Raw genomic sequence first — 25,937 nt, forward strand, 5'->3', positions numbered from 1 at the left:
TCTTAGAGATGCCTGACCGAATACATTTAAACTTCACACATACATCATACATAATATTATACATATGAACATAAATTTGTTTCACAATCTGATTCAAGATAGTTGAATGGCGGCCATTTTTGTGGTGAAAAACTGACCTTTACAAATGGATTTTGTTCAAACTTGGTACATACATTGGACATTATGGGACCTTGATGGACGTCATTTTGTTTTTCAGATCAGATTTCAAATGGCCGAACGGTGGCCATTTTTGTGCTAAAAAATCATCAAAAGTCAAGCATTTCTGCCATTCTAGAACCGGATCTTGGTTGTTTAAGGATGGACTTTGTTCGAACTTGGTACATACGTTAGAAATGGTTCCTTGATGCACGTCATTTGTTTTCCAGATCGGATTCGAAATGGCTGACTGGAGACCATTTTGTTTTAACCCTTTTCCGGTCAAGTCTATGAAAAACCACCGTCAATATGGGTATGCTAGAATTTACCACTCCAGCTAGCTAACTGGTTAAGTCATTGAAAAACGGCCTGCTATTTAGGTTGCTCAGACGGTCAAGCGTTTATAATACGTTGTACGGAACCTGATATTTCACACTTGCGAAATTATGGAGGGAGAGAATTTGTTTTCGATTCCACCAAGTCAAATAAACTAACCGAGTAATAAAGAAGGTAATGGGACGTTTGCGACGACGTAAAAAAAAACGCCTTGACCACATTGCAAACAGCAGCATTACAATGCTATTTGAACGATATGATTCACGATTATAACGGTAGTAACGTATTTTGACCAGCTTGGCAAATAGTCCTAGTACTTAGAATGAATAGCATGACGGATTCTAACGGCTGAGCTTGGAATGTCGGCAATCGCCAACATAAAATGACTGGGACAGCTGGTGGGAAATATTCAAGTCCACGTGATTTCACCGTCTGAGCCAGCATATGCAATTCTATGTGTATGCAAATTATAACCAATCTGTGTTCAAAAAAATAACATTTATTCACATAAATATACATATTCAAATTGTGGGGAGATCCAGTCTTGTAGACATCTGGTCGTTCAGTATAAATGTGGTCAAGGAAAGTTTCCATTCCGACACGTACGTTAATATGCCATCCTTTACAGATAGGAAGTGTTTTATGAAGGCAAGAAGGAAACTTAAGATAACGCGTCAATCATGCAGTGGCACGCGGAGTGATAAGTTTGACATTGACATGGCAGATTTTTCACCAGCAAAGCGTGGGAAAAGAAAGAAATCCAAAGCAAAGGAAACATTTCATGTCGGAGAGTTACCAGCCGAACGTACCATGGACACCAGTGATAATAGTCGACTCAAGAAAAGGCATAAAAAGGAAAAGAACAAATGCAAGTCGGAGACTGTCTCCTCTGTCAATGAACATGCAATTACAGAAGAAAGCCGTTTGAAGGACTGCAGTGGCAAACTAGGAGGCAAATGTAAATTGAAGATGAACCGTAAAGTGGTTGAATTGCCCGTTGCCGACAAAGCAAATGCCGAAGAAACTGGAGTTGGTCACGCTGAATTACAACGTGCCATCGAAAATGTGATACAATTTTTGCAAGACTATGTTTGCAATTCCGAACTGTCGACATTTGCCACAACTGCCAACACAGAAAAGCAGGGGCCTGAACAAGACAGTATGACAAGTATGCAACAAAACGTCAATGGTACAAGAAAATGTATGCAATACAGAACAATCAACACTTGCGAGTTCCCCCGAAAAACAAACTATTAAAAGGCGTGTTGTGTATGCACACGCATCGCAAATGGACATGCGTGATGATGAACTTGTATTGGACGAAAACACGGGTGACCTACAACACAAAATACCAGATGACTTCATAGTTGCAAATGACGACGATACAGATTCAGAAATCGATGAAGATCGTGCTGAAAATGAGGATTTTTTAGAGCAACCTTACCCACATGCACTCGATAGTGACATTGAAATTGAATTGGACACAGAAATTGATGCTACATTCGATTATGTTGCCTCCAGCACTGGTGAATGGAGAATGGCCATGAAGGAAGGCGGCGATATATATTTACTATTCCAGTTTTTGAACACGAACCTGGACCAACTTTCGAACTGCCTTCGTATGCTCTTGAGGTGGAATATTTCTACAAATTTAACCAAATTTTTACCAAGACTGATAAATAAGCCAAATATCATCGAAAATACATTGCAAAAGAAATTAAATGTCCGCTGGCATAATACAAATTTCAGTGAAACGCAAGCATTCTTTGGTGTGATGATATGTATGGGTGTTGATCACAAATCAGCAATCAACGATTATTGGTCGAGTGACCCCTTTCTGCGGAATATGGGAATTGCATCAGTAATGACTCGGGCCAGATTTCATATGCTAATGCGTTATTTCCATTTAGCTGATCCAGTAAATGACCCACGATGGGATCCTGACATTGAATGACGTCGTCAACGATCAGAGGCCAACCTGTATAAAATCAACCCGTGGCTGAAATCTGTACTCGAAAATTGTCAGCGATATTATCAGATGAAACAGGAAATTTCGATTGACGAGGGTATGGTGAGATTCAAGGGAAGGTCCATGTTTTAGCAGAGATTGCCCCACAAACCCGACCGTGATGGCTTCAAAATATGGCAGATGTGCAACTCTACAACATCTTACACTGCAAACTTTGAACCGTATTTAGGGGTGAAATATAAAACTACAAACGAAGGAAAGAAACTGGGACAATCAAGAAGACTGTACACCGGTTGTTACAGCCCTTCACAGAAAAAAAACATATTTATTTCTGTGATTCGCTTTTTACGTCAGTTAACACAGCCCTTGAATTACAAGACAAGAAAGTGTACAATGTTGGTAGTTTCAGCAGACGAAACTGGAAACTCATGCCATCGCAAGTAATTCCCGAAGGGAAAAAGCAAGAAGCTGAAATTGAAAATTGGTGAAATGAAAGCAGCAACAAAACCGGACGACACTATCAATATTACTGCATACCAAGATGACAGCGCACAAATATTAATTTTAAATACGGTCTATCCCCCACTGGCTACTTTGTCAGAAGCAGTGACATCGTTACAATGTTACAGACATCACATGGGTGGCGTGGATCGTTCTAACCGAAGGCGAAAATACTATCACACGGGCAGAAAAAATAATCGTTGGTGGATCTACATGGCCTGTTACCTCATAGATTGGTCAATGCTTACGAATGTTTCAAGGCATTGAATCGCACGACTAAAGTAATGCACAAATTCTTCAATATTCTCACAGGAAAACAACTGATTGGTGGACACTCAAGTAGAATTCAAATGTCCATAAGAGAAGTTGGCTCCCTTCCAAGTAACACTTCATTTATTTGTAGTGAAAACAGGGATTCGCATGAAATATGCAGACTACCCAGGCGATAAAAATCATGTAAGCAGTGTAGCAAGGACAAGAGAAAAACGACGAGTGGCCGATTATCAGGAACATCGAAAGGATGCCCAATTTGTAAAGTTCACCTTCATGTAAGCGAATGTTTCGCTGCTTCTCATCACAACATGGCACTGTAGGGAAAACGCAAACGTATGGGAGCAGCCCCCCGGGGTGGATGGCTAAGAAAGGCATATAACAAATTAATTTGGGACTTACTGCAGCGTCACAGACTGTACAATAGTTTGAGTTGGTGAAAATACGTTATCGTTAATTTAGTTTCATGCTAACTCAGTATTTATATACGTTTTAATGTTGGGTTGGTTTATCGGGTCTAGTCGGTGGAAATACGCTTCTACGTGAGTATATATACACACCAAGTCCCTGCAGTTACATGTACATTCTCGCTAGTTCGTTTTATTTCAAGTCGTTAAATATACGTTGTAATATTTAGTTAGTTAATCGGGTCATGTCGGTGAATATACGTTGCCGTGTGAAGGTAACCCCGATCAAGTCGCTACAGTTACGCTCTCGTTCGCTTTAGTTTTAGTTTGAGTCGTTAAATATACATTGTAAGTGTGGGCTTACTCGTACGGTCAAGTCGGTTGATATACGTCAGAAATTAAAAATAACATCAGTCAAGTCACAGAAAGTATGTTGTAATATGTTACACATGTAGTTCAAGCCGTTGAATATACGTTGCAATGTACGCTGACAGGTCGAGTACGTCAAACACATTTTCCCCTTACATGTCCAAAATATCCCCATACTCGCGCATTTTTTTTTCTTCTTACTTCGAACTTGCATTCATGTAGTGACCTTTTACTTGCTTGTAATTTGTTTTCAATTAAGCAATATTTATTTCAATGTTTAACACGCGTTTATTGAGACTGTACAAAGGGCAAACCATCGTTACTTAACGACAGTAAAAAATGTGTATTGAAATAAAACGGTGATTTTTTTTTTACAAGAAATTGTTTTCAATGGTGGTAATGAAGTGTGTATGCGAACAGATTGCAAAAAATGTGAAAACTGAGGTCGATACAGTCTGTTAAAGGGGAACCGATACTATAAATAAGGGTCAAGATGGCCACCGTATTAGTATGCTAATCCGAACCAAGCCGCTCACATCATGGCGGGAGCTCTGTGAAATGTACCATTTACGATGTTTAGAGATCAAGCTGTGATTCCAAATACATATCCACGGGGGCATGAATATGTACGCTAGCGATTACACTCATCTGGTTGAGCTTTTGATGTATAAATGTTGTTATTTTCGGTCAAAACGTGCCGAGACCAGTGAAAATCACGAGTTTAAAATGGTGGCTAATGTATGCAAAATGCCTGTCAATCACGGTTTGAGTAAACGAAAATGTAGATCCACTAGATGTTTATTCAATCTACAAAGCTTGTTGATTTACAAACAGCATTATCGTTACGTAGTTTGTCTATGGTCTAAGCATCAGTAACACTGGGACATGACAATGTAAGACAGTAAGCAATGTCAATAGCATTTGGTCACGGCCTCTCGGATATCCATTGCATTAACTGTATAAGTAAAAATCATTCGCGTGGTTTCAATTTCGCGATGAGTCAAAAAGCGCGAAATTAAAACCATGCAAAAATTTCTTGTTGGAATGTAAAACACAATACCCAAGTCAAAACAACAATCACTCCTGAGGCACAGTCTTATGAATTTTACCGTAGTCATTGACGCCTATTCAAGTGCACGATGTTTATTGTGGTTAGCGTGAATGGGTAAAGCTTCGATTCGACAATGAGCTGTTATCACCGTAAAAATGTTAAATTAGTCTTCAAATGGTCAATTTATCATCAAATACAACTAATTTTTTTATTTAAAAAAAAACATGCCGTCTTCCCATTAAAGCCAGAGGTAAAAGGTCATGCTGGAACATCGGCAAATCTCTTTCGTGTTGGTAATTTGAACACGTTGGCCTCACCCAGTATTTTGATTGGCTGATTAGCAATTTCACCTATCAGGTGTCGAGCATTTGTATGCGACCGGAATCATTCGCTTACGATGAAACTAAATTGAAATTTACTTGCATTAATAATTCAACGAATTTACTTTTTGTACTTTATAAATAATCACTACCAAGTAATAATAATAATTGTGAAACGCAGCATGATCGGATTGTGCTACCGTGATTATTTGCTACTAAGCAATGCAGTGTTCGTTTTTTTAAAACTTCTTTTATGAACGCAAGAACTATGTTGGTTACTACTATGTAGACATTTTTCCTTTGATCGTACGACAAAGACTTGTATTTTCTAAGGGATGAAACTTTTTGTATAACTTTCTAGACAGTCTGGAAAATGGAAAGGGTACAGTGAATAAGTGCCAGACTGCAATGAGCTGCAAATGGTAGTTGTGTAATACTGGTAGGCGTGCAGGAAATAACCGTTCTGTTAGAGGTTCCAAGTTTTGGATATCAACAAGACATTGGCCTTACTGCTTCGTATGGTGTTACCCTTTGTTTTATTTTTCGAGAAATACTTCGACAGCTCAAAACCGCGAATTCAAATGTTTCCACAGCACACACCAACGTACAAGAGTACAAGAAGTAAATATGCCATGCTTGAAATGCATGAACGTCCAGGTCTTGGCATAAGAAAATAAATCAGTTTTTGTTCCTGTATTTGACTGTAGGACGAAACAGTGCCCAGACAACACGTCACAGGCAGTTCATATCTTTTACAATAGATCGTTTTCGTTCATGCGTCGCATATATGTGTATGTATATATGAGTGTATGTGTATTTTTGGATTCTTATTTTGGCCCTGAAAAGGGCCGTTTGTTGCTAGTGTCGGTTCAAGACACCGTTTTTTTTTCTTTTGATACCGCTTTTCGTATATACCAGATATATGTCAAGAAAATTAAATCGAGTGTGTGTGTATTTATAGCGGCGTTGTTGTTGCACGGACTTTGACAGTCACCCAGCCATCTTTGCCTGTTGGTTGTAACGCAGGATTGAAACGTCGATTTTATGATAAATACAACGCTGCAGATTGGTCGTTAAAATTGAGTCTACGGTAAAATTGTTTTGACAGAACGCTCTTCTCCCCCTCACCGCTCATTTGATTTTGACTGTAAAGTCAACCAGACGTTCACCCACCAGATCACAAGAACTCAAATCACAAGATACAAGTCGGTACCACCCGTGTACATACAGGCTAAGCTTCACGGAAGACAAGGCTGTACATTTTGATTTTCCACACGAGTGTCTTAAACAGGTTGCAAGATAAGCCTGTGATATCGCGGCGACTTTACTTTACTAATGATTTTTATATTTTATCACGAGAATTTCCGTGTAATAACCTGTACTTATAATATACAGTAAACTTTTTCATTGTCACTTCTACCAATTAGTCAATATTATGTGGGAATTTGAGGGAAATAGTAAACACACGTTCTGTTTACCGATTTGTGACAGAAATATGAAAACCGAAGTCCTTGACTTCGTGTTTTCACACTTGTTATATTAGCAGTCTGGAGGAGTAGTATGTATACAGAATGTGCATAGTAAGTTTCGTTCTCAGGTTTACTGTATACGAGATCAGTACCGTCAATAGACCGACGCAACGAAAACAGACAAATAAACTTGAGTCGGCGGATTGTCTTCGCAACCGTTCAGCAACAATCTGGTCGTGCGTATCCGGTGGACCGCCGCCTTTTCTTGTTGGCCATCATCAACTTCAATTAGTTCCGCGTTATATTTTTCCAACGATGTATAAATTACCGAGTGCGCGATGTTTCAAATCATGGCACTGCTGGCACAAGACTGCTCTCAGAAATTCAATTGCTATGTTATATTTAAACAAGCAAATTGTAATCCGTTCTTAGGATGTTTATATCAGTTGTTGTTTTGTGGGATTAGCGGTACAGGGGGAAAGATAAGCATTCATTTACTCAGTGAACAGAGACGGAGTTAATTACCCATGAGCACTTGGTGCAATCCAAGGGATTGAGCGGTTCCCCTTTAACTATGGCCTATTGTTGCACAAATGTCTGGCAGGATAGCATGCACAGATGCTGGCTACTGATTGCATTGAATCATGACCATTTTTCACCGACTTAACCTGATAGCCTGAAACTTCCCTGACCTGAAAAGGGTTAATGAATGTGGTTCTAGCTCTAGGGCCATATTATGTTCAAATTTTATATATTCATTATACATCACGTCATACATGTAGATATACAGATGTATTTAAAATGACCAACCGGGGACCATTTTGTTTTTATTAATGCTTTTTCAAAGCAATATCTTTCAATATGGACAAGTATTCATACAAGAAGACTGAATGTCAGTCGTTTTAATACTAAAAAATCGAATTCAAGCAGCAGCTTCTGGATCCATATCTCTGACATGTTTATGTTTGAACTATATAACTACATGTATAAACAAAACTATTTATCTTAAATTTGATAACTAACTGGGGGGGCATGCATGGCTTGTTCAGTATAGGAAGTATAGATCATGTTACATGTATCAGAAACCTTTTTTTCAATTATATTTAAACAATTTTGTCTGCAGTACTTTTGGTATATCCATTGATATTTGGAAAATATGTATTTGTTTTGTTTTTGACATGGACCCATAGTATCCATTTAATTCAGTGGTACCAATACATAAAAGTGAATGTATTAATTGGAGGTGACAAATTTGTTTGTTTTAGGGAACATTTTTTGCTTTTAACTTGTTTGCAACGATTTTTTCTCATGAAATTAGTGTGTGTACTTCCATATACCATTGAGTATAAATTTGATCCATAAGCTCACCATTATAAATGATGTAATAAATGTGGTTTTCTGAAGATCTAACAAATTTCTGAAATTAGTTTGCATATTATTTATATCGTAATAGCACTCATATGACCCCACTATATGCGTTTAGTGTGTTACTGGTGGACTATAATTATGTCAGTAACATAACAATGGTCACCATGCTTTCATCCCATATTTGTGTGTATCGTCAGTCTATGCTAAGATGGCATTTCATACACCCATTAACCTGTTATTTTGTGTATACACTGTGCTTACCAGCAGCTTTTCAGCCACCATCAAGTCCAGTACCCTCACCTAATGTTGGAAGTATGGGAGGACCTGGTGTAGGTATCAGGCAAACCGCAGTCATAGAAGCACCCAAGCCTGTCACAGCAATTAGAATTCCTAATATACCTGTACCTGACAGAGAACTAAGCAAATTACACAAGTTTGGCCAGATATTATCTGGTCCTATTACAGATTTAGGTGAGTAGATCAATGAGATGAGAGAAACAGATGGATTTCTTTATTGCCATATTTATGATATACTTTCAAATATTCCTGTGTTTTTATTAGCTCCGCTGTCGACTTTGTCGAGCGGAGCTTATCATATGAGTGATTGTCGGTCGTGGTCGTCCATGTCAATGTTTTACTTTTTCGACTTCTTCTTGAAAACTACAAGCCTGAATGCTTTGATACTTGGTGTATATGTACCTTGGATAGACCTCTCTTAGGTTTGTTCATTTCATGTTGATATCTTTAATTCTCTAATTTTGGTGAATATTTTTGTCATTTTTGGTAAAAAGTGATATTTTCGACTTCTTGTTAAAAACCGCAAGTGCAATTGCTTTGATATTACATATATAGGTACTACATGTGAACCTCTCTCAGATTTGTTCATTTTGTAATGATATCTTTAATTCTCTAATTTTGGTGAATATTTTTGTCATTTTTGGTAAAAAGTGATATTTTCGACTTCTTTTTAAAAACCGCAAGTGCAATTGCTTTGATATTACATATATAGGTACTACATGTGGATCTCTCTCAGATTTGTTCATTTTGTAATGATATCTTTAATTTTCTAATTTTAGTGAATATTTTTGTCATTTTTGGTAAAAAGTGATATTTTCGACTTCTTGTTAAAACCGCAATTGCTTTGATATTACATATATAGGTACTACATGTGGACCTCTCTCAGAATTGTTCATTTTGTAATTATATCTTTAATTCTCTAATTTTGGTGAATATTTTTATCATTTTTGGTAAAAAGTGATATTTTCGACTTTTGTTGAAAACCGCAAGTCCAATTGCTTTGATACTACATATATAGGTACTACATGTGGACCTCTCTCAGATTTGTTCATTTTGTGATGATATCTTCAATTCTCTAATTTTGGTGAATATTTTTGTAATTTTTGGTAAAAAGTGATATTTTCGACTTCTTGTTAAAAACCACAAGTCCGATTGCTTTGCTATTACATATATAGGTACTACATGTGGACCTCTCTCAGATTTGTTCATTTTGTGATGATGTCTTCAATTCTCTAATTTTCGTGAATATTTTTGTAATCTTTGGTAAAAAGTGATATTTTCGACTTCTTGTTAAAAACCAATTGTTCAATTGCTTGATATTACATATTTAGATACTACATGTAGACCTTTCTCAGATTTGTTCATTTCGTGATGATATCTTGGATTCTATAATTTTGGTGAATATTTTTGTCATATTTGGTAAAAAGTGATATTTTCAACTTCTTGTTAAAAACCAAAAGTTCAATTGCTTTGATATTACATATATAGATACTACATGTAGACCTTTCTCAGATTTGTTCATTTCGTGATGATATCTTCAATTCTCTAATTTTGGTGAATATTTTAGTCATTTTTGGTAGAAAGTGATATTTTCGACTTCTTGTTAAAAACTGTAATCCGATTGCTTTGATACTATACATATTGTTCATTTTCTGATGATGTCTTCAGTTCTTTAATTGAAATGTGCATTTCTAACAGCGGAGCTATCTCAGCCGATAGGCTGCTTGTTATTTTCACAATAATGTGAACAAGCAAAAATTGTGAAATTCATTTTGTTTTGCTTGCTCAATAGTAGTTTGATTGTTAAGTCCTAAATTTGCATTGTTGACAGCTGCACATACACTGTCAGCAAAACTAGAATTCATTTTTGAGATTAACCTTTTCAAAACCAGTTTCCTCTTTTCATCACAAAATACCGGTAGTCCTGTTTATAGTCAGCACTTTCCTTCAGATTGGAACAAAAATAATTCAATGTTTTTGAGTAAAAACTGCACAATGATTCAAATTTTGTCTGCTGGCTCCAAAATTAGGGTTCATTGAAAACAATATCCTATGAGAAAAAAGTACAGACAAATTTGAGTGAGAAAGTCTGGTGGTGAAAAGGTTAGATTACTGTAAACGTGGTTCAGTAAAGCAGTAAAAATCTAAAAATTTAGCTGGGATACTAATGACATGGAGTCACACAATGACCTCATGAACACTATCAAATATTTGACTGCCCACAAAACTACTCCACATGCAAAATAAAACACTCTTGACATTTTTTGGAATGCAAAGTCACAGACCATTCATATATCATATTACAAAATATCCTTAAAAATGTTGTATTGTGCACACATCTGTGACTACATGCACCACTAGATAAATGTGCCGTATCCTTTTATTTGATCATATAATCAGAGCAGATTGTGTCATTACATGTAAATTAGTGTCACTCGTGTTATTTAACTATTTTATCTGGTCATGTCTTACCTCAAGCAAGAATTTTTCTGTATTTTTTTTTTTTTTTCAGATGAATTAAGAAAGTTGAGTTGGTCAGGAATTCCTAAACCAGTTCGACCATCAGCATGGAAAATATTATTGGTGAGGCTTTATTATGCTATTAGTTCTAATATATGTGTCAATCAATTGTGAACGAATTTACAGACAGCAAATAGTTAAACAGAGTGGATATTTTGTATATTGAATTTCTCCTAAATTGTGGCTTTTAATTCTTATAAAATTTCAAACAAAGAATGTTCCAGCGTGTGTGGTCTTGTTCGAGTGCTAGGGATTGTTGTATTTATTACATAGCATTTTAACCTTGCTTGTACCATCAAAAATGGAAGGTAAAGGTATATTAAGGGAAAAATTCCTGTCTAGCGTTGTCGTCATCGTTGTCGTTCATAATTGTTATTGTGTGCACAATAACTTACTAATTCTATTCCAAACTTTATCAAACTTGGTCACCTTATTCATCAGTATAAAGTCTTCCCTGAGTATGAACAACAGAAATCCTGTATGAAAATATCATGCAAAAATTGCGAAAATCTGATAAAATATTTTGACTGATCACTGGTGATACACATTCAAAGGTCACTGATCTCAGTGGAAATATGCATTGTTGTCTGTGTTCAATGAAGCAAATCATTTATCTTGTAATAATACCGTTGGTAATGTATTTCCCAAATTCCATAGGAATACTAGACTGGGTTTCAAAACCAACTCCTGGAGAGAGTTTTTGCACAGTCTGATACACATTTGCAAACCTACCAATAAAATCTTTACAGAAAACAAGATGTCAGAAAATCAATATAAGCACTATGAATTGGGTGCCAAACTTTGATCAAGATCTGAAGCTAATAGATAATCTGTTTAGTTCAAAATTATCAAATCAAAAACAACACATAAAAGAAATACATGAAAAGCAAAATGTTGCATCCACATTTTGAAAAGAAAATTGTACTCAAAAATAGGTATTCTGTATTTGACAAACAGTTCATTCAGCAAATGAAAATTCACAGGAATTTGTTTCAGCTATTAATGATGTAGTACTGTCTTACTGTCATATTCTAGGGATATTTACATGAGTATTTATGTATTAATGATGTAGTAGTGTCTTACTGCTTTCATATTCTAGGGATATTTACATGAGTATTTATGTATTAATGATGTAGTAGTGTCTTACTGCTTTCATATTCTAGGGATATTTACATGAGTATTTATGTATTAATGATGTAGTAGTGTCTTACTGCTTTCATATTCTAGGGATATTTACATGAGTATTTATGTATTAATGATGTAGTAGTGTCTTACTGCTTTCATATTCTAGAGATATTTACATGAGTATTTATGTATTAATGATGTAGTAGTGTCTTACTGCTTTCATATTCTAGGGATATTTACATGAGTATTTATGTATTAATGATGTAGTAGTGTCTTACTGCTTTCATATTCTAGGGATATTTACATGAGTATTTATGTATTAATGATGTAGTAGTGTCTTACTGCTTTCATATTCTAGGGATATTTACATGAGTATTTATGTATTAATGATGTAGTAGTGTCTTACTGCTTTCATATTCTAGGGATATTTACATGAGTATTTATGTATTAATGATGTAGTAGTGTCTTACTGCTTTCATATTCTAGGGATATTTACATGAGTATTTATGTATTAATGATGTAGTAGTGTCTTACTGCTTTCATATTCTAGAGATATTTACATGAGTATTTATGTATTAATGATGTAGTAGTGTCTTACTGCTTTCATATTCTAGGGATATTTACATGAGTATTTATGTATTAATGATGTAGTAGTGTCTTACTGCTTTCATATTCTAGAGATATTTACATGAGTATTTATGTATTAATGATGTAGTAGTGTCTTACTGCTTTCATATTCTAGAGATATTTACATGAGTATTTATGTATTAATGATGTAGTAGTGTCTTACTGCTTTCATATTCTAGGGATATTTACATGAGTATTTATGTATTAATGATGTAGTAGTGTCTTACTGCTTTCATATTCTAGGGATATTTACCAACCAATATAGATAGAAGAACTCTAACTTTGGAGAGAAAACGATCTGAATATTTTAGTTTCATTGATCAATATTTTGATACCAGGCATGAAACAATACATAGGGATACATATAGACAGGTAAGTGCAGACTTTGTTCACATTCCATGTTTACATCTTACAAAAAAAAAAACAATCAAAAGCAGATTAAATTAATTAGTGTCAAAAAATGAATTTTAGAATACATAATTACAGTTAAATATTTATTGGCTGAATTTTCATACAAAGTGATTACCAAAAAAAAATTGGCAATATACCAGCTGTTTTGTGTGTTGCTAGTGTGTGTTAATGTCAAAACTAGTTATGATGGTTCATGCTACTGTTGATTTTGTGAGTGGGTATCCCAGTTGTTATTTTCCTTTCAATACTTGCTTTAAATACCTTTTAACAAATTTTTGATAACTTCTGGAAAAAAATCACATCTAAGAAAATAAATTTATACATGTACTATTGTACCCCAATTCTGCAATCTGCATTTTGCAAGCCAAATAATTAGGTGATTTAATTGGGTGATATTTTATATCTTTCATGGTAGTGTAAAATTAATTACTCATTGTTTTCTGTACTAAATCATGATATAATTGCAAACACATTGTTTTTTAAACAGAATGCATTGTTTATTTGTAGATACACATAGACATACCTCGTACCAATCCATTAATGCCTTTATTTCACCAACCTAAGGTGCATCAGGTATGTAGAAATTATCCTTAACTACATAATAATTATTGGAATGATATTACATAATTTACTGTTGTGACTATTTTGATTGATGCAATTCAATGTTCGGATGCAGTCTGTAAATGGGGACTTATGTTTTGACCTTTATGCGTCTGTTTGCCTGTTTGTTTGTATCTTAGAAATGCCTGGAGTCACAATCAAACTTCACACATACATCATACATAATAATATACATAATTATGCACATCAGTTTGTTTCACGATATGATTCAAGATGGCCGAATGGTGTCCATTTTTGTCCTAAAAAATCATTGAAAACAAGCATTTATGGATGGATTTTGTTTAAACTTGGTACACACGTTGGACATTATGGGATCTTGATGCACGTCTTTTTATTTTTCAGATCCGATAAAAAATGGCCCACTCATGCAGTTCTAGTGCCATATCGCTGCCATGCTTCGACTGATTATGTTCAAAATTTATATATTCATTATACATCATGACATAGATATATTGGGTTGATTATCTGTCCCCCCGGAGCCATTTCTTGGACACCCTTTGACTGAAGTCGTTCAAACTTGGCATACAACGTATGATGACCTACATATGCATGCCAATTTTTGTTCTGATTAGATTAAATATGGCTGACTGATATTTAAATGTGACCGGAACAATTTCTCGGAGCTGAACAGGGTGATTTCAATCAATCTTTGTATGGTGATCATGCATATTGGGTTATAGGTGCACGTCACTTTTTTTTCCGTCCAAGATGGCCGACTGGCACTCATTTTGTTATTTTTTTTTCATTGTCTTGCTGATTCCTCCATAAGATATGGCCTGATTCATTTCAAAGTTTGTACATAGGTCTATACTTCAAGATAACACAACACCATGTTTTGTTTTGAGATTTGATCAAATTTGTGGAAATGACGGCCATTTTGTTTAATATCTTAAAATTGGAACTGTTTTTCAGGGCTGAACAGGGTGATTTCAATCAAACTTTGTATGATGATCATGTATATTGGGTTATACGTGTATGTCATATTTTTTTCTAAATTTTGACCAAAATGGCCGACTGGTGGCCATTTTGTTTTGTTTTTCTTTTTTTGTGCCGATTCCTCTGAAAGATAAGGTCTGTTTCACTTGTAAGTTTGTACATAGGTAGTATACTGCAATTTAACACAACAACATGTTTTGTCTTGAGATTTGATCAAATTTGTCGAAATGGTGGCCATTTTGTCAAAAAAACGTAAAATATCATTCTGTAACATGTCCAGAACTGTTTCTCAGGGCTGAACAGGGTGATTTCCATCAAACTTTTTCTTGGAGATGAAAGGGCGATTTCAATGTAACTTTGTATGGTGATCATGCATATTAGGTTACGATGCAAGCCATATCTCTTTTGGAGAACAACAATACACGACTGGCTACTTTTTTCTTTCATGCTATTTCCTCAATAAGATATAGTCCTATTCAGTTCAAAGTGTCCACGTAGGTACAAATACTGACAGTAACACAATCTATAATCTGTGTTAGTGTTAAAAAAAACATTGATCTTCCATTTCTACATGTCACTTGTACTGAACATTTACACCGACTACAGCTAATACTGAACGACAACTATGCATTATCAATTCTTGAAATCTTTATACTATATACATCATTTGACAATTTTTAGCTCCGCTGTCGACTTTGTCGAGCGGAGCTTATCATATGAGTGATTGTCCGTCGTTGTCGTCCGTGTCAATGTTTTACTTTTTCGACTTCTTCTTGAAAACTACAAGCCTGAATGCTTTGATACTTGGTGTATATGTACCTTGGGTAGACCTCTCTCAGATTTGTTCATTTTGTGATGATATCTACAATTCTCTAATTTTGTTGAATATTTTTGTAATTTTTTGGTAAAAAGTGATATTTTCGACTTCTTGTTAAAAACCAAAAGTTCAATTGCTTTGATATTACATATATAGATACTACATGTAGACCTTTCTCTGTTTTGTGCATTTCATGATGATATCTTCGATTCTCTAATTTTGGTGAATATTTTTGTCATTTTTGGTAGAAAGTGATATTTTCGACTTCTTGTTAAAAACTGTAAGTCCGATTGCTTTGATACTATACATATTGTTCATTTTCTAATGATGTCTTCAGTTCTTTAATTGAAATGTGCATTGCTAACAGCGGAGCTATCTCAGCCGATAGGCTGCTTGTTTTGGTATTGAGTTGCCAAGTATCTGTTTATTTCCGAAAAACACTTGCCATTCAAAATGATGACAACTGGTTGTGCATGAAAAAACAAAAGTTTTTATCACAACTTTTCAAGAGGGCAGTATTCTTTTTCATTTTCATTTTTTCCAGATATTTGAGCGTATTTTATATATATGGTCAATACGTCACCCAGCAAGTGGTTATGTGCAGGGCATGAATGACTTAGTTACTCCGTTTTTTGTAGTTTTCTTATCAGAGTATGTAGGTAAGTACATGCTTAGTCATCTGAACTTGGTGGAATTCTTTGGTTTCTTTGTGATCTTAATGTAATATCATTGGTTTTAATCTAGAAGAAGTTTCAAATAAATAAACATGAATGCATTGCTTAGAAGCAAACTATCACAGTTCACCCATTCATGCTATTCACAATAAACATTGTACACTTGTGTCAGTGACTATGAAAAACCTAAATTGGTCTCTAATATCTAGGGACCAGGAGGGATTGAAATGTTCGAAAATTTACTCCTAAATTAATATACAATACTGGATGCAGTTAAAAGCATTGCTTCATGTCAGGGTTACAGTGTTCTAGAAATAATTACATGTTACATTATTCAATTTGTGTAGGGTATCCTAGGTTTTGAAGACACTTTGTTTAATATACAAAGTTCTAATTTTTTAGTAGTTCATTTTGGCTAACAATTTTGAAAAATTATGGAAAAAAAATTCCAACCAGATTAAGAATACATAATTACAGTGAAATCATTATTGGTTGAATTTTCATTCATCGTGTTAATGCTTCTTAAAAAAACACCAGTCCCCCAGGAAAAGATTTGGTAGTCTTTTTGGTCTACTGTCAATTTCAAGCCATGGTTCTTGGTGTTAAAGTGTTATGTTCTGCAGTATGTCTCTATAAAATGTGTATTTATTTGCATCTAGATGATAGTGGAGAGAATCTTGACATCTATGATGTGAATAAATTGAGTGATGATATTCTAAAATGTATAGAAGCAGATAGTTTTTGGTGTATGACTAAATTATTAGATGGTATCCAAGACAACTACACATTTGCACAACCTGGTATCCAGTTAAAAGTTAATGCTCTTCGAGAATTAGTGCAACGGATAGACGGTAAGTATCATCTAAAGTATTCAGTTGTTTTATTTTCTGATTAATTTCTCAAAGTTCATATTAAGACTTAGTATCACGTACAATCCTCAGTTGTACCATCTATTGACAAAGCACCTATGTGACATCATAATTACTGTAGGGCAGGAAATGTTTGCGCAATGAAATTTTCATGTGAAAGCAAATTTCGACTAATTCGCACATTTTATTATTTGCGTTCTCCTTGCAGACAAATTACTAGTATTCAACTTTGACCTTTCATTTATACGTGTTTGTCAATAAACTTAAAACAGAATTTTAACAAATAAGAACAAAGAGCATTTATTATTCAATTTCTGTTATAAATTCACACATTAAAAACGAGTGTTACCCTTCCACATTTGTTTTTATAAACTTCTGGTGCTGTCACGCTAAGGGATCAGATTTCAGAACAGTATTTTTCAATTTTTTAACAATGAAATAAAACATTAAATGAATACTACAAAATTAAAATAAATATCCTTGAAATTTTAGCGCAGAGAGCTACCTCCACAAATTACATGAAAATTTAACTGTGCTAATAATTTAAGTGGGTGAAAGCAGTGTGACAACTGTATTTGATTGCAAATTTGTTTATCATCTAGAATATTGTAAATTTCTTGTATTTAGTCATTTTTAGTGACTGACAACTGCAGATAAAACATTATCAATGCTGACTCCTGCCTTTCTTTTTAGCTCCGCTGTCATCGCAGATGACCCAGCGAAGCTGTTGGTATGGGGGTCTCTCCGGCGTCCGTCCCGCGTCCCTTGTCCTGCGTGAAGTTTTCCTTTAAACGACTTCTTCTTCAAAAGTACTTGACAAATTACATTCATATTTGTACCAAATGTACTTGGGGTGGTCCTTTATCAGATTTGTAAAATTCGTGTCAAAATACTGAAATTTGGATTTTTAGTGAATATTTTTGTCATTTTTGGTAAAAAATATTATTTTCAACAAAACAATTTTTTTTTTTTCTCTACTATTTCTCAGGTTTTTGCACACCCACAATTTCTTAAGTTTAGCCTCAATGATGTTTGTCCAATGAAATGCTCTATCCTTATGAACACTATAAAAGTTCATAATTGCAACTGCAAGCAACTGTAACTCAAGTGCAATGTTCTCTAAATGACTGACTATGAATTTTACAACCATAATGCCACTTTACTGATTCGTGTTCCATGATAATGAAGACAGCAGAGCTATTTCAATCGTCAGGTCGCTTGTTAGTCCCCGTACGGATGCAGTCCGAAAACGGGGACTTATGTTTTGACCTCCGTGCGTACGTATCTTAGAAATGCCTGGACCAATCACAATCAAACTTCACACATACATCATACATGATATCATACATATGCACGTCAATTTGTTTCATAATCTGATTCAAGATGGCCGAATGGCGGCCATTTTTGTGCTAAAAAATCATAAAAAGCAACCATTTCTCGGCTGTTTACAGATGGATTTTGCTCAAACTTGGTATATACATTAGACATTATGGGACCTTGATGCAAATAGTTTTGTTTTTCAGATAACATTTAAAAAAGGCCGACTGGCGGCCATTTTGTATTAATCAATGTTGCCATAACTCCAGCTTGCTTTGACTGATTATGTTCAAATTATAAATATTCATTATACATCATGTCATAGATATATTAGTTTGACGATCCTATTCAAAATGGCCGAATGGTTGTCATTTTTGTACTAAAAAATCATCAAATATTAAGCATTTTTGGCATTTATGGATGGATTTCGTTCAAACTTGGTACATACATTAGACATTACGGGTTCCTGATGCAAAATGGCTGTCTGGCGGCCATTTTGTTTTAATGAATGGGTTTCCAGACGCATATGTCTGACTTATTTTGTCTGATTATGTTCAAATTTTTAATATTCATTATACATCATGTCACAGATATACGGATATATTGGTTTGATGATCTTTTTCAAAGTGTGCTATTTTTGTGCTGAAAAAATCCTCGAATATCAAACATTTCTTGCATTTATGGATGGATTTTGTTCAAACTTATAACACACGTTAGACATTACAGGTTCCTGATGCATGTCATTTTATTTTTCAGATTGGATTCAAAATAGCTGACTGGCGGCCATTTTGTTTTAATGATTGGGGTTCTAGAGCCGTAACTCTTAAATGCTTTGACTGATTACCATATATTCAAATTTTATATATTCATTATACATCATGTTATATATATATATATATATATATATATATATATATATATATATACATGTATTCAAAATGGCTGATTTTGAATGCTGTTCCAGAGCAATATCTCTCAATATGGACAAGTACTTGTTTGACGATCAGATACAAATGTCAATCATTTTAATGTTAAAAAAATCATATTCCTGACATGGTTATATTCCAGCTATATTACTATAAACATAACTATATATCTTAAATTTGATAACTAACGGGGACTGTGCCATGCATGGCTTGTTTTTATTTTTATTTTCTTCTGAATGTATATCAAAACGCATATACATTGTTTAACATGTATTTTAGAGGCAGGTGTCTTAAAGGGAGACATGGAATATAAATGGGTGTGGACGGAGTCTATTATTCAAATGAAATTGCCCTCACCCACAGCAACAACAACAGTGACTAAAATCTCCACAAAAACACGAGAAACAGTGATTCATTGCATGATATTTTCTATTTTTCAAACGTGAATGGCACCATGAATGTTCAGGGAAGGCGTAAATAAAAATAGAAATCGACAGCTGGACCATTTACTTTTGCCAAAAACATTGGTGTCAAATTTGCCAGCACAGTAAGCTCCGCCCACCTCGTTTTCAAAATGCCTACCAGGTACTTTGCATATGAGGTTAAATAAACGCCAATAGTGCATTGTTTATATTACGGTTTACAAAGAAATGAATTACAGGAAAGAAAACTCAGTCGAGCTTCTTTGCAGTGTGGAGCAGGAGGTTGTCAAAACCAGGCAGAATATAAATTGTCTGTCTGAAAACACGGACAGTGGTTGAAATCAACTTGTTGAAGCTTTCCACATGGCTGGTATCGAGGGCGGAGGCGTAGTATTTAGCATTTTTCTAAATAACAGAATTCTGAATAAATGAGCGAAAGAGATTCGCTGCCGCCGTGCTGATTGGTAATATGTTTTGTTTCCGGCTTGTAGCGAGGATGATTATTTTTATAATGATCCACGATCTTATTTGACATGAAGCGTGAAACATGACATTCATGTACCATTTCGTATTGCATATGCCAAATGAGTATGGACATGTTGTCGTGTAATTGCTCTGCCAAATTTTGCCATGAATGTGTTTCGGGCCTGCTTTTTTTTAATGGCCTTTTCAGTAGTAGTGTGGCATGTATCATTCTGATTTCCTGCCTCTCTTATCTCAGGTACACATTGACACACAAGTTTCTGTGAATTGTTATTGTCACTGGGCCAATACATTTGTACAGTCAATTTATAGCGTGTCGTTCATTTCATGATGGTGCAAAACAAGATCATCTTCGTTGGTAACTGCATTGGCAATAACTTTGTGTGTTTCATTGCCAATAGCACTTAGACAGGTAGACAGGAAGCTGAATTCCATCAAAATGCATGTCCTGGTTAAAACGAAATTTCCTAAGTTGCGCCATGACCTAAATAATCCGGGTCGTCCAGTAGCAGAAGAATGTTGCAGTTGTCACTGTAAAATTTTGCTATATGAACAAGGAAAGATTGTGTCCCCAATTTTTATGAATGAAATAAAAAAATGAACACCAACGCACGCATGTCAATGTTGTGAATTTTTAGGTCAAATATTTTATTCCTGGCTCAAAACACCAATATCCACAGTCCCGTTGGTGTGGAGGGTCTGTGATATATCCGATAAAAATGCACATTTACGCATTCTTGTTTAATTAGACCGATTAGATTCTTTTTAGTAACCTGTAGTCGTAAGAAGAAATAAATCATTGGCAATGGTAGCAACACATGAATATGAGACTTGAAATTAACCATTTCCTGTATGATAAAAAAAATAGTACGACCCAGTGATCGATTCAAGTCGCTGTTGCCTGTGAGGTCATGTTTCATTTTACCTCGGTCTGAATATTCAGGACAATCAACATGTATATTACTTGAATATACATGTAATCTCAATTATTACAGTTCTCTTAGTTGAGGTAGAAAGTAATCTTGAAGAAACATTGCAATACAGAATGGAAAATAACTAATCTTTCAAAGACCAGGTTTAGAATTATTATTTACTCTACACAACATGGTTTATGTCTGTGAAGATATTCAGTGTACATTGCAGCATAGACCACATCACTCTAGAAGAAACTGTGCATATACCCAACTTGAATTTGGATCGCACAAACTGCCACGTCACCAGAAATTAATTATTTATTTTACTTTACACAGCACAGTCCAGTAACGATACACACAAACAAGAGATTAGCAGAGACGTCAACTATCTGCATACAAGAAACAATTGACAGTTGTTGTTGTTGAATAATCAGTCAAATTAGAATACTAAGCTCCACCCATCCCATGGTACATTAATGTCGGCTTTTAAGTTCTAACAAACATACTCAATAACTCTGTGATTCTGCACTATGCCAGGCATACTGTGATTCTGCACTATGCCAGGCATACTGTGATTCTGCACTATGCCAGACATACTGTGATTCTGCACTATGCCAGACATACTGTGATTCTGCACTATGCCAGACCACAGTCCCTGTGGCCAGACATACTGTGATTCTGCACTATGCCAGGCATACTGTGATTCTGCACTATGCCAAGCATACTGTGATTCTGCACTATGCCAAGCATACTGTGATTCTGCACTATGCCAGACATACTGTGATTCTGCACTATGCCAGACATACTGTGATTCTGCACTATGCCAGACATACTGTGATTCTGCACTATGCCAGACATACTGTGATTCTGCACTATGCCAGGCATACTGTGATTCTGCACTATGCCCGGCATACTGTGATTCTGCACTATGCCCGGCATACTGTGATTCTGCACTATGCCAGACATACTGTGATTCTGCACTATGCCAGGCATACTGTGATTCTGCACTATGCCAGGCATACTGTGATTCTGCACTATGCCAGGCATACTGTGATTCTGCACTATGCCAGGCATACTGTGATTCTGCACTATGCCAGGCATACTGTGATTCTGCACTATGCCAGGCATACTGTGATTCTGCACTATGCCCGGCATACTGTGATTCTGCACTATGCCAGGCATACTGTGATTCTGCACTATGCCAGGCATACTGTGATTCTGCACTATGCCAGGCATAGTGTGATTCTGCACTATGCCAGGCATACTGTGATTCTGCACTATGCCAGGCATACTGTGATTCTGCACTATGCCAGACATACTGTGATTCTGCACTATGCCAGACATACTGTGATTCTGCACTATGCCAGGCATACTGTGATTCTGCACTATGCCAGGCATACTGTGATTCTGCACTATGCCAGACATACTGTGATTCTGCACTATGCCAGACATACTGTGATTCTGCACTATGCCAGGCCACAGTCCGTGATAGAGGGACTGTGGCCAGACATACTGTGATTCTGCACTATGCCAGACATACTGTGATTCTGCACTATGCCAGGCATACTGTGATTCTGCACTATGCCAGGCATACTGTGATTCTGCACTATGCCAGGCATACTGTGATTCTGCACTATGCCAGACATACTGTAATTGTGATATATAGTAGGTAATATTAGGTATTCAAAATAGCTTGACATTTCAGGCAATGGCTCTTTATCAATCACTTTTACATTGTATACTATGATAAATATATTTCTGTGAGTGATTATTTTGTATTATTTGTTTCAGGTCCACTCCATTCTCATTTGGAGAAACACAATGTTGAGTACTTACAGTTTTCATTTCGATGGATGAATAACTTAATAATGAGGGAAATCCCTCTCAAATGTACAATCAGGCTCTGGGATACTTATATGGTAAGTGATAAATTAGTAATAAATTCCTTTCATGTAAGTCTTCTATGACACACAGATATTTTGTAGATCTGTGACAGCAATGTCATGCAAGGCAACTTTATTTGGTTGAGTTCATCATTTATAATATAGCAGATTGCCCAATATCTGTTGCTGATTTATGACCACAGGTCAATATGATAGTGACGCTGTGAAGTATATACCGTATTTATCCGGCTAAGAGCCCATGCCACCACTTTTGATAAAATAAAGGAGTTGAGGTCATATCCTAGCAAACGCCCAGGGGTGTTTTTTCTACACCTGTAATCATAAAATAAAAAAACAAAAACCTATTTTTGTTCGTTGTATTAACAGTTTACTTCCTTGCAGTCTGTTGTGATTCTGATTCAAAATTTAAAAAATAAATGTCAATTGTGTAAAACAAGAAGTGAACGCGAAATAGCTGTGACATAAATAGAGCAGCGCGTTCACCACTGTTTACGTGGTTACATTTATTTTTTCAAGATTTGTTATCAGAAACATAACAGCCAGTGAGTAAAAAAAAACGGAGTGTCTCGTGCCACGCCCGTGGCAGGAGACAATATGGCTACTGCCACGGGCGTGGCAGGAGACAATGTGGCTATTGCCACGTCCCGGAAGTAAATGTACCGACGTTCTATGTGTAGTTTCGGCCGTCATATACAGATTTTTCACTTGTTTTACCATCGGTGTTTGAATAAAATACTTTCACAGTGGTGTCGTTGTCAGAAATAATTTCAATTCGTGCATTTTATACGAAATTGTGAAGTCCAACCATTGACGGAACCTTTGTACGCCCTCCGGTGTTGGGAACTTGGAACACTACGTTTACCTAAAGCCAACCTCGGCGTTTATCAATCTAGTAAAACAAGTGAAAAATCTGTATATGACGGCCGAAACTACACATAGAACGTCGGTACATTTACTTCCGGGACGTGGGAACTTGGAACACTACGTTTACCTAAAGCCAACCTTGGAGTTTATCAATCTAATAAAACTCGCAAATCACGGCGTCGTTATATAACGAAAATACACTATTAAAATAATTTTCTTCAGGAGATACGTTACTTGGTTTCTCTGGAAACTAGTAAATCAAATTACTTCAGAAATGACTAGGTAGTGCCTGCATGAACATGTATTGAGCAATCATTACATAGCCTTGTAATTTAACATGCACTGGTTTAATTTTCCCATTTAGGCGGGGACATTGAATTGTGTAATTGCGTCGATTAACGACTTGTATAACAGCGAAATAGTGTGAAGGTACCACACAGTCAGTTGTAAAAGTAAATGTGGAAATATTGTGGAAATTTACTATGCTAAGTTGCAAGGTTTTTTCTCTAAAAAAAAACAACAGGTCGCAATGACAATGAATACACTATTGATATTAGTCGTGCTACAAGTGTGTTCATGCTCTCTGTTATAAACTCACTTTCAATTATAAAACCTGTTTTATTATTCAGATAAAATAACTTGGGTTTTCATTCGTACAGTCGATGGCCTCGTCGTCATAATTCAAAGTATCACCTGTTGCATATTATTGAATATTGGTAATTCCCAGTTACATTTAACATTAACCATATCTCTGACTGTAAAAAAGAGGAAATAATATATTATTGGTACTATATTAATTTTATTTAAAACTTTAAAAATACGGTAACGACGCCATAATTTGCGAGTTTTACTAGATTGATAAACGCCGAGGTTGGCTTTAGGTAAACGTAGTGTTCCAAGTTCCCAACACCGGAGGGCGTACAAAGTTTCCGTCAATGGTTGGACTTCGCATTTTCGTATAAAATGCGCGAATTGAAATTATTTCTGACAACGACACCACTGTGAAAGTATTTTATTCAAACACCGATGGTAAAACAAGTGAAAAATCTGTATATGACGACCGAAACTACACATAGAACGTTGATACGTTTACTTCCGGGACGTGGCAATAGCCACATTGTCTCCTGCCACGCCCGTGGCAGTAGCCATATTGTCTCCTGCCACGGGCGTGGCACGAGACTCGGCCAAAAAAAAATGTATATTAAAGGAGAAACGGTACCGTTAAAGTCCTAATATAAACCGCATACGTAATAGTAACCGCACCCCCAATTCCCAGCTTCGGGGTTAAAGAGTTCTTAACAAAAATTGAAAACTTGAAAAGTACCTATTACTAACCGCACCCCCAATTCATCAAGACCGTGACTGTCTTCATTGTTTCAACCAGCTGTTCCAAAACGGCATTGTTCCTAATCCTATTCTTTGTTTCGACAACATGCCTAAAATTATTCACACCTATTTATTGTTCAGCGGTGATAAGATGTCAGACAGGCAATGAAACTGCTTTTGTTCTGGCGGCGACCTCTGTCAATACTCTTTCTGAATACGTCTGTGTTTCGTAAGTTTTAGACAATGAGCTTTTATCACCGTAAAAGTGTTAAACTGAGCATTGAAGAATAATTTATCTTTCGAAAACATATAATTTCTTGATTTAAAAAAAAAATCATGCCGTTTTCCCATGGAAATCAAAGGCAAAAGATCGCACTACATTATCGGTAAATCTCTTCCGTGTTGCGTTCACCATGAGGTCGCTGAACTGTCATTAACATATTTAAATGAGCTATGTAATTTAGACACGTGGGCACCATCCAGCATTTTGATTGGTTAATTAGCGACTTGACCTATCCGGTCAATAATACGTCACGTGAGCATTCAAAAGCATGGCGGATATCGTATCGGCTGTTTACATGTGACTGAAATCATTCGCTTACGGGGAAACTAAGTTGAATTTTACTTGCATTTTATAACAATTCAACGAATTTATTTTTCGTGCGTTA

The 25,937-nt window shown here is 35.7% G+C and overlaps 1 protein-coding gene across 1 annotated transcript in view; it reads left to right on the forward strand.

The window, feature by feature from the left end:
• Positions 1-25,937, forward strand: part of LOC100378480 (TBC1 domain family member 22B-like) — a 42,991-nt gene that overhangs the window by 12,375 nt on the left and 4,679 nt on the right. Inside the window, exons 3-9 of the mRNA XM_085496710.1 lie at positions 8,484-8,687; positions 11,026-11,096; positions 13,029-13,157; positions 13,704-13,769; positions 16,115-16,229; positions 16,904-17,095; positions 22,967-23,094. Of these exons, the coding sequence (XP_085352836.1) occupies positions 8,484-8,687; positions 11,026-11,096; positions 13,029-13,157; positions 13,704-13,769; positions 16,115-16,229; positions 16,904-17,095; positions 22,967-23,094 (905 nt within the window). The remainder of the gene's footprint in view (positions 1-8,483; positions 8,688-11,025; positions 11,097-13,028; positions 13,158-13,703; positions 13,770-16,114; positions 16,230-16,903; positions 17,096-22,966; positions 23,095-25,937) is intronic.

Source organism: Saccoglossus kowalevskii, chromosome 3, assembly GCF_978046115.1.
Source record: "Saccoglossus kowalevskii chromosome 3, keSacKowa6.1, whole genome shotgun sequence".
NCBI classification, from domain to species: Eukaryota; Metazoa; Hemichordata; class Enteropneusta; family Harrimaniidae; genus Saccoglossus; species Saccoglossus kowalevskii.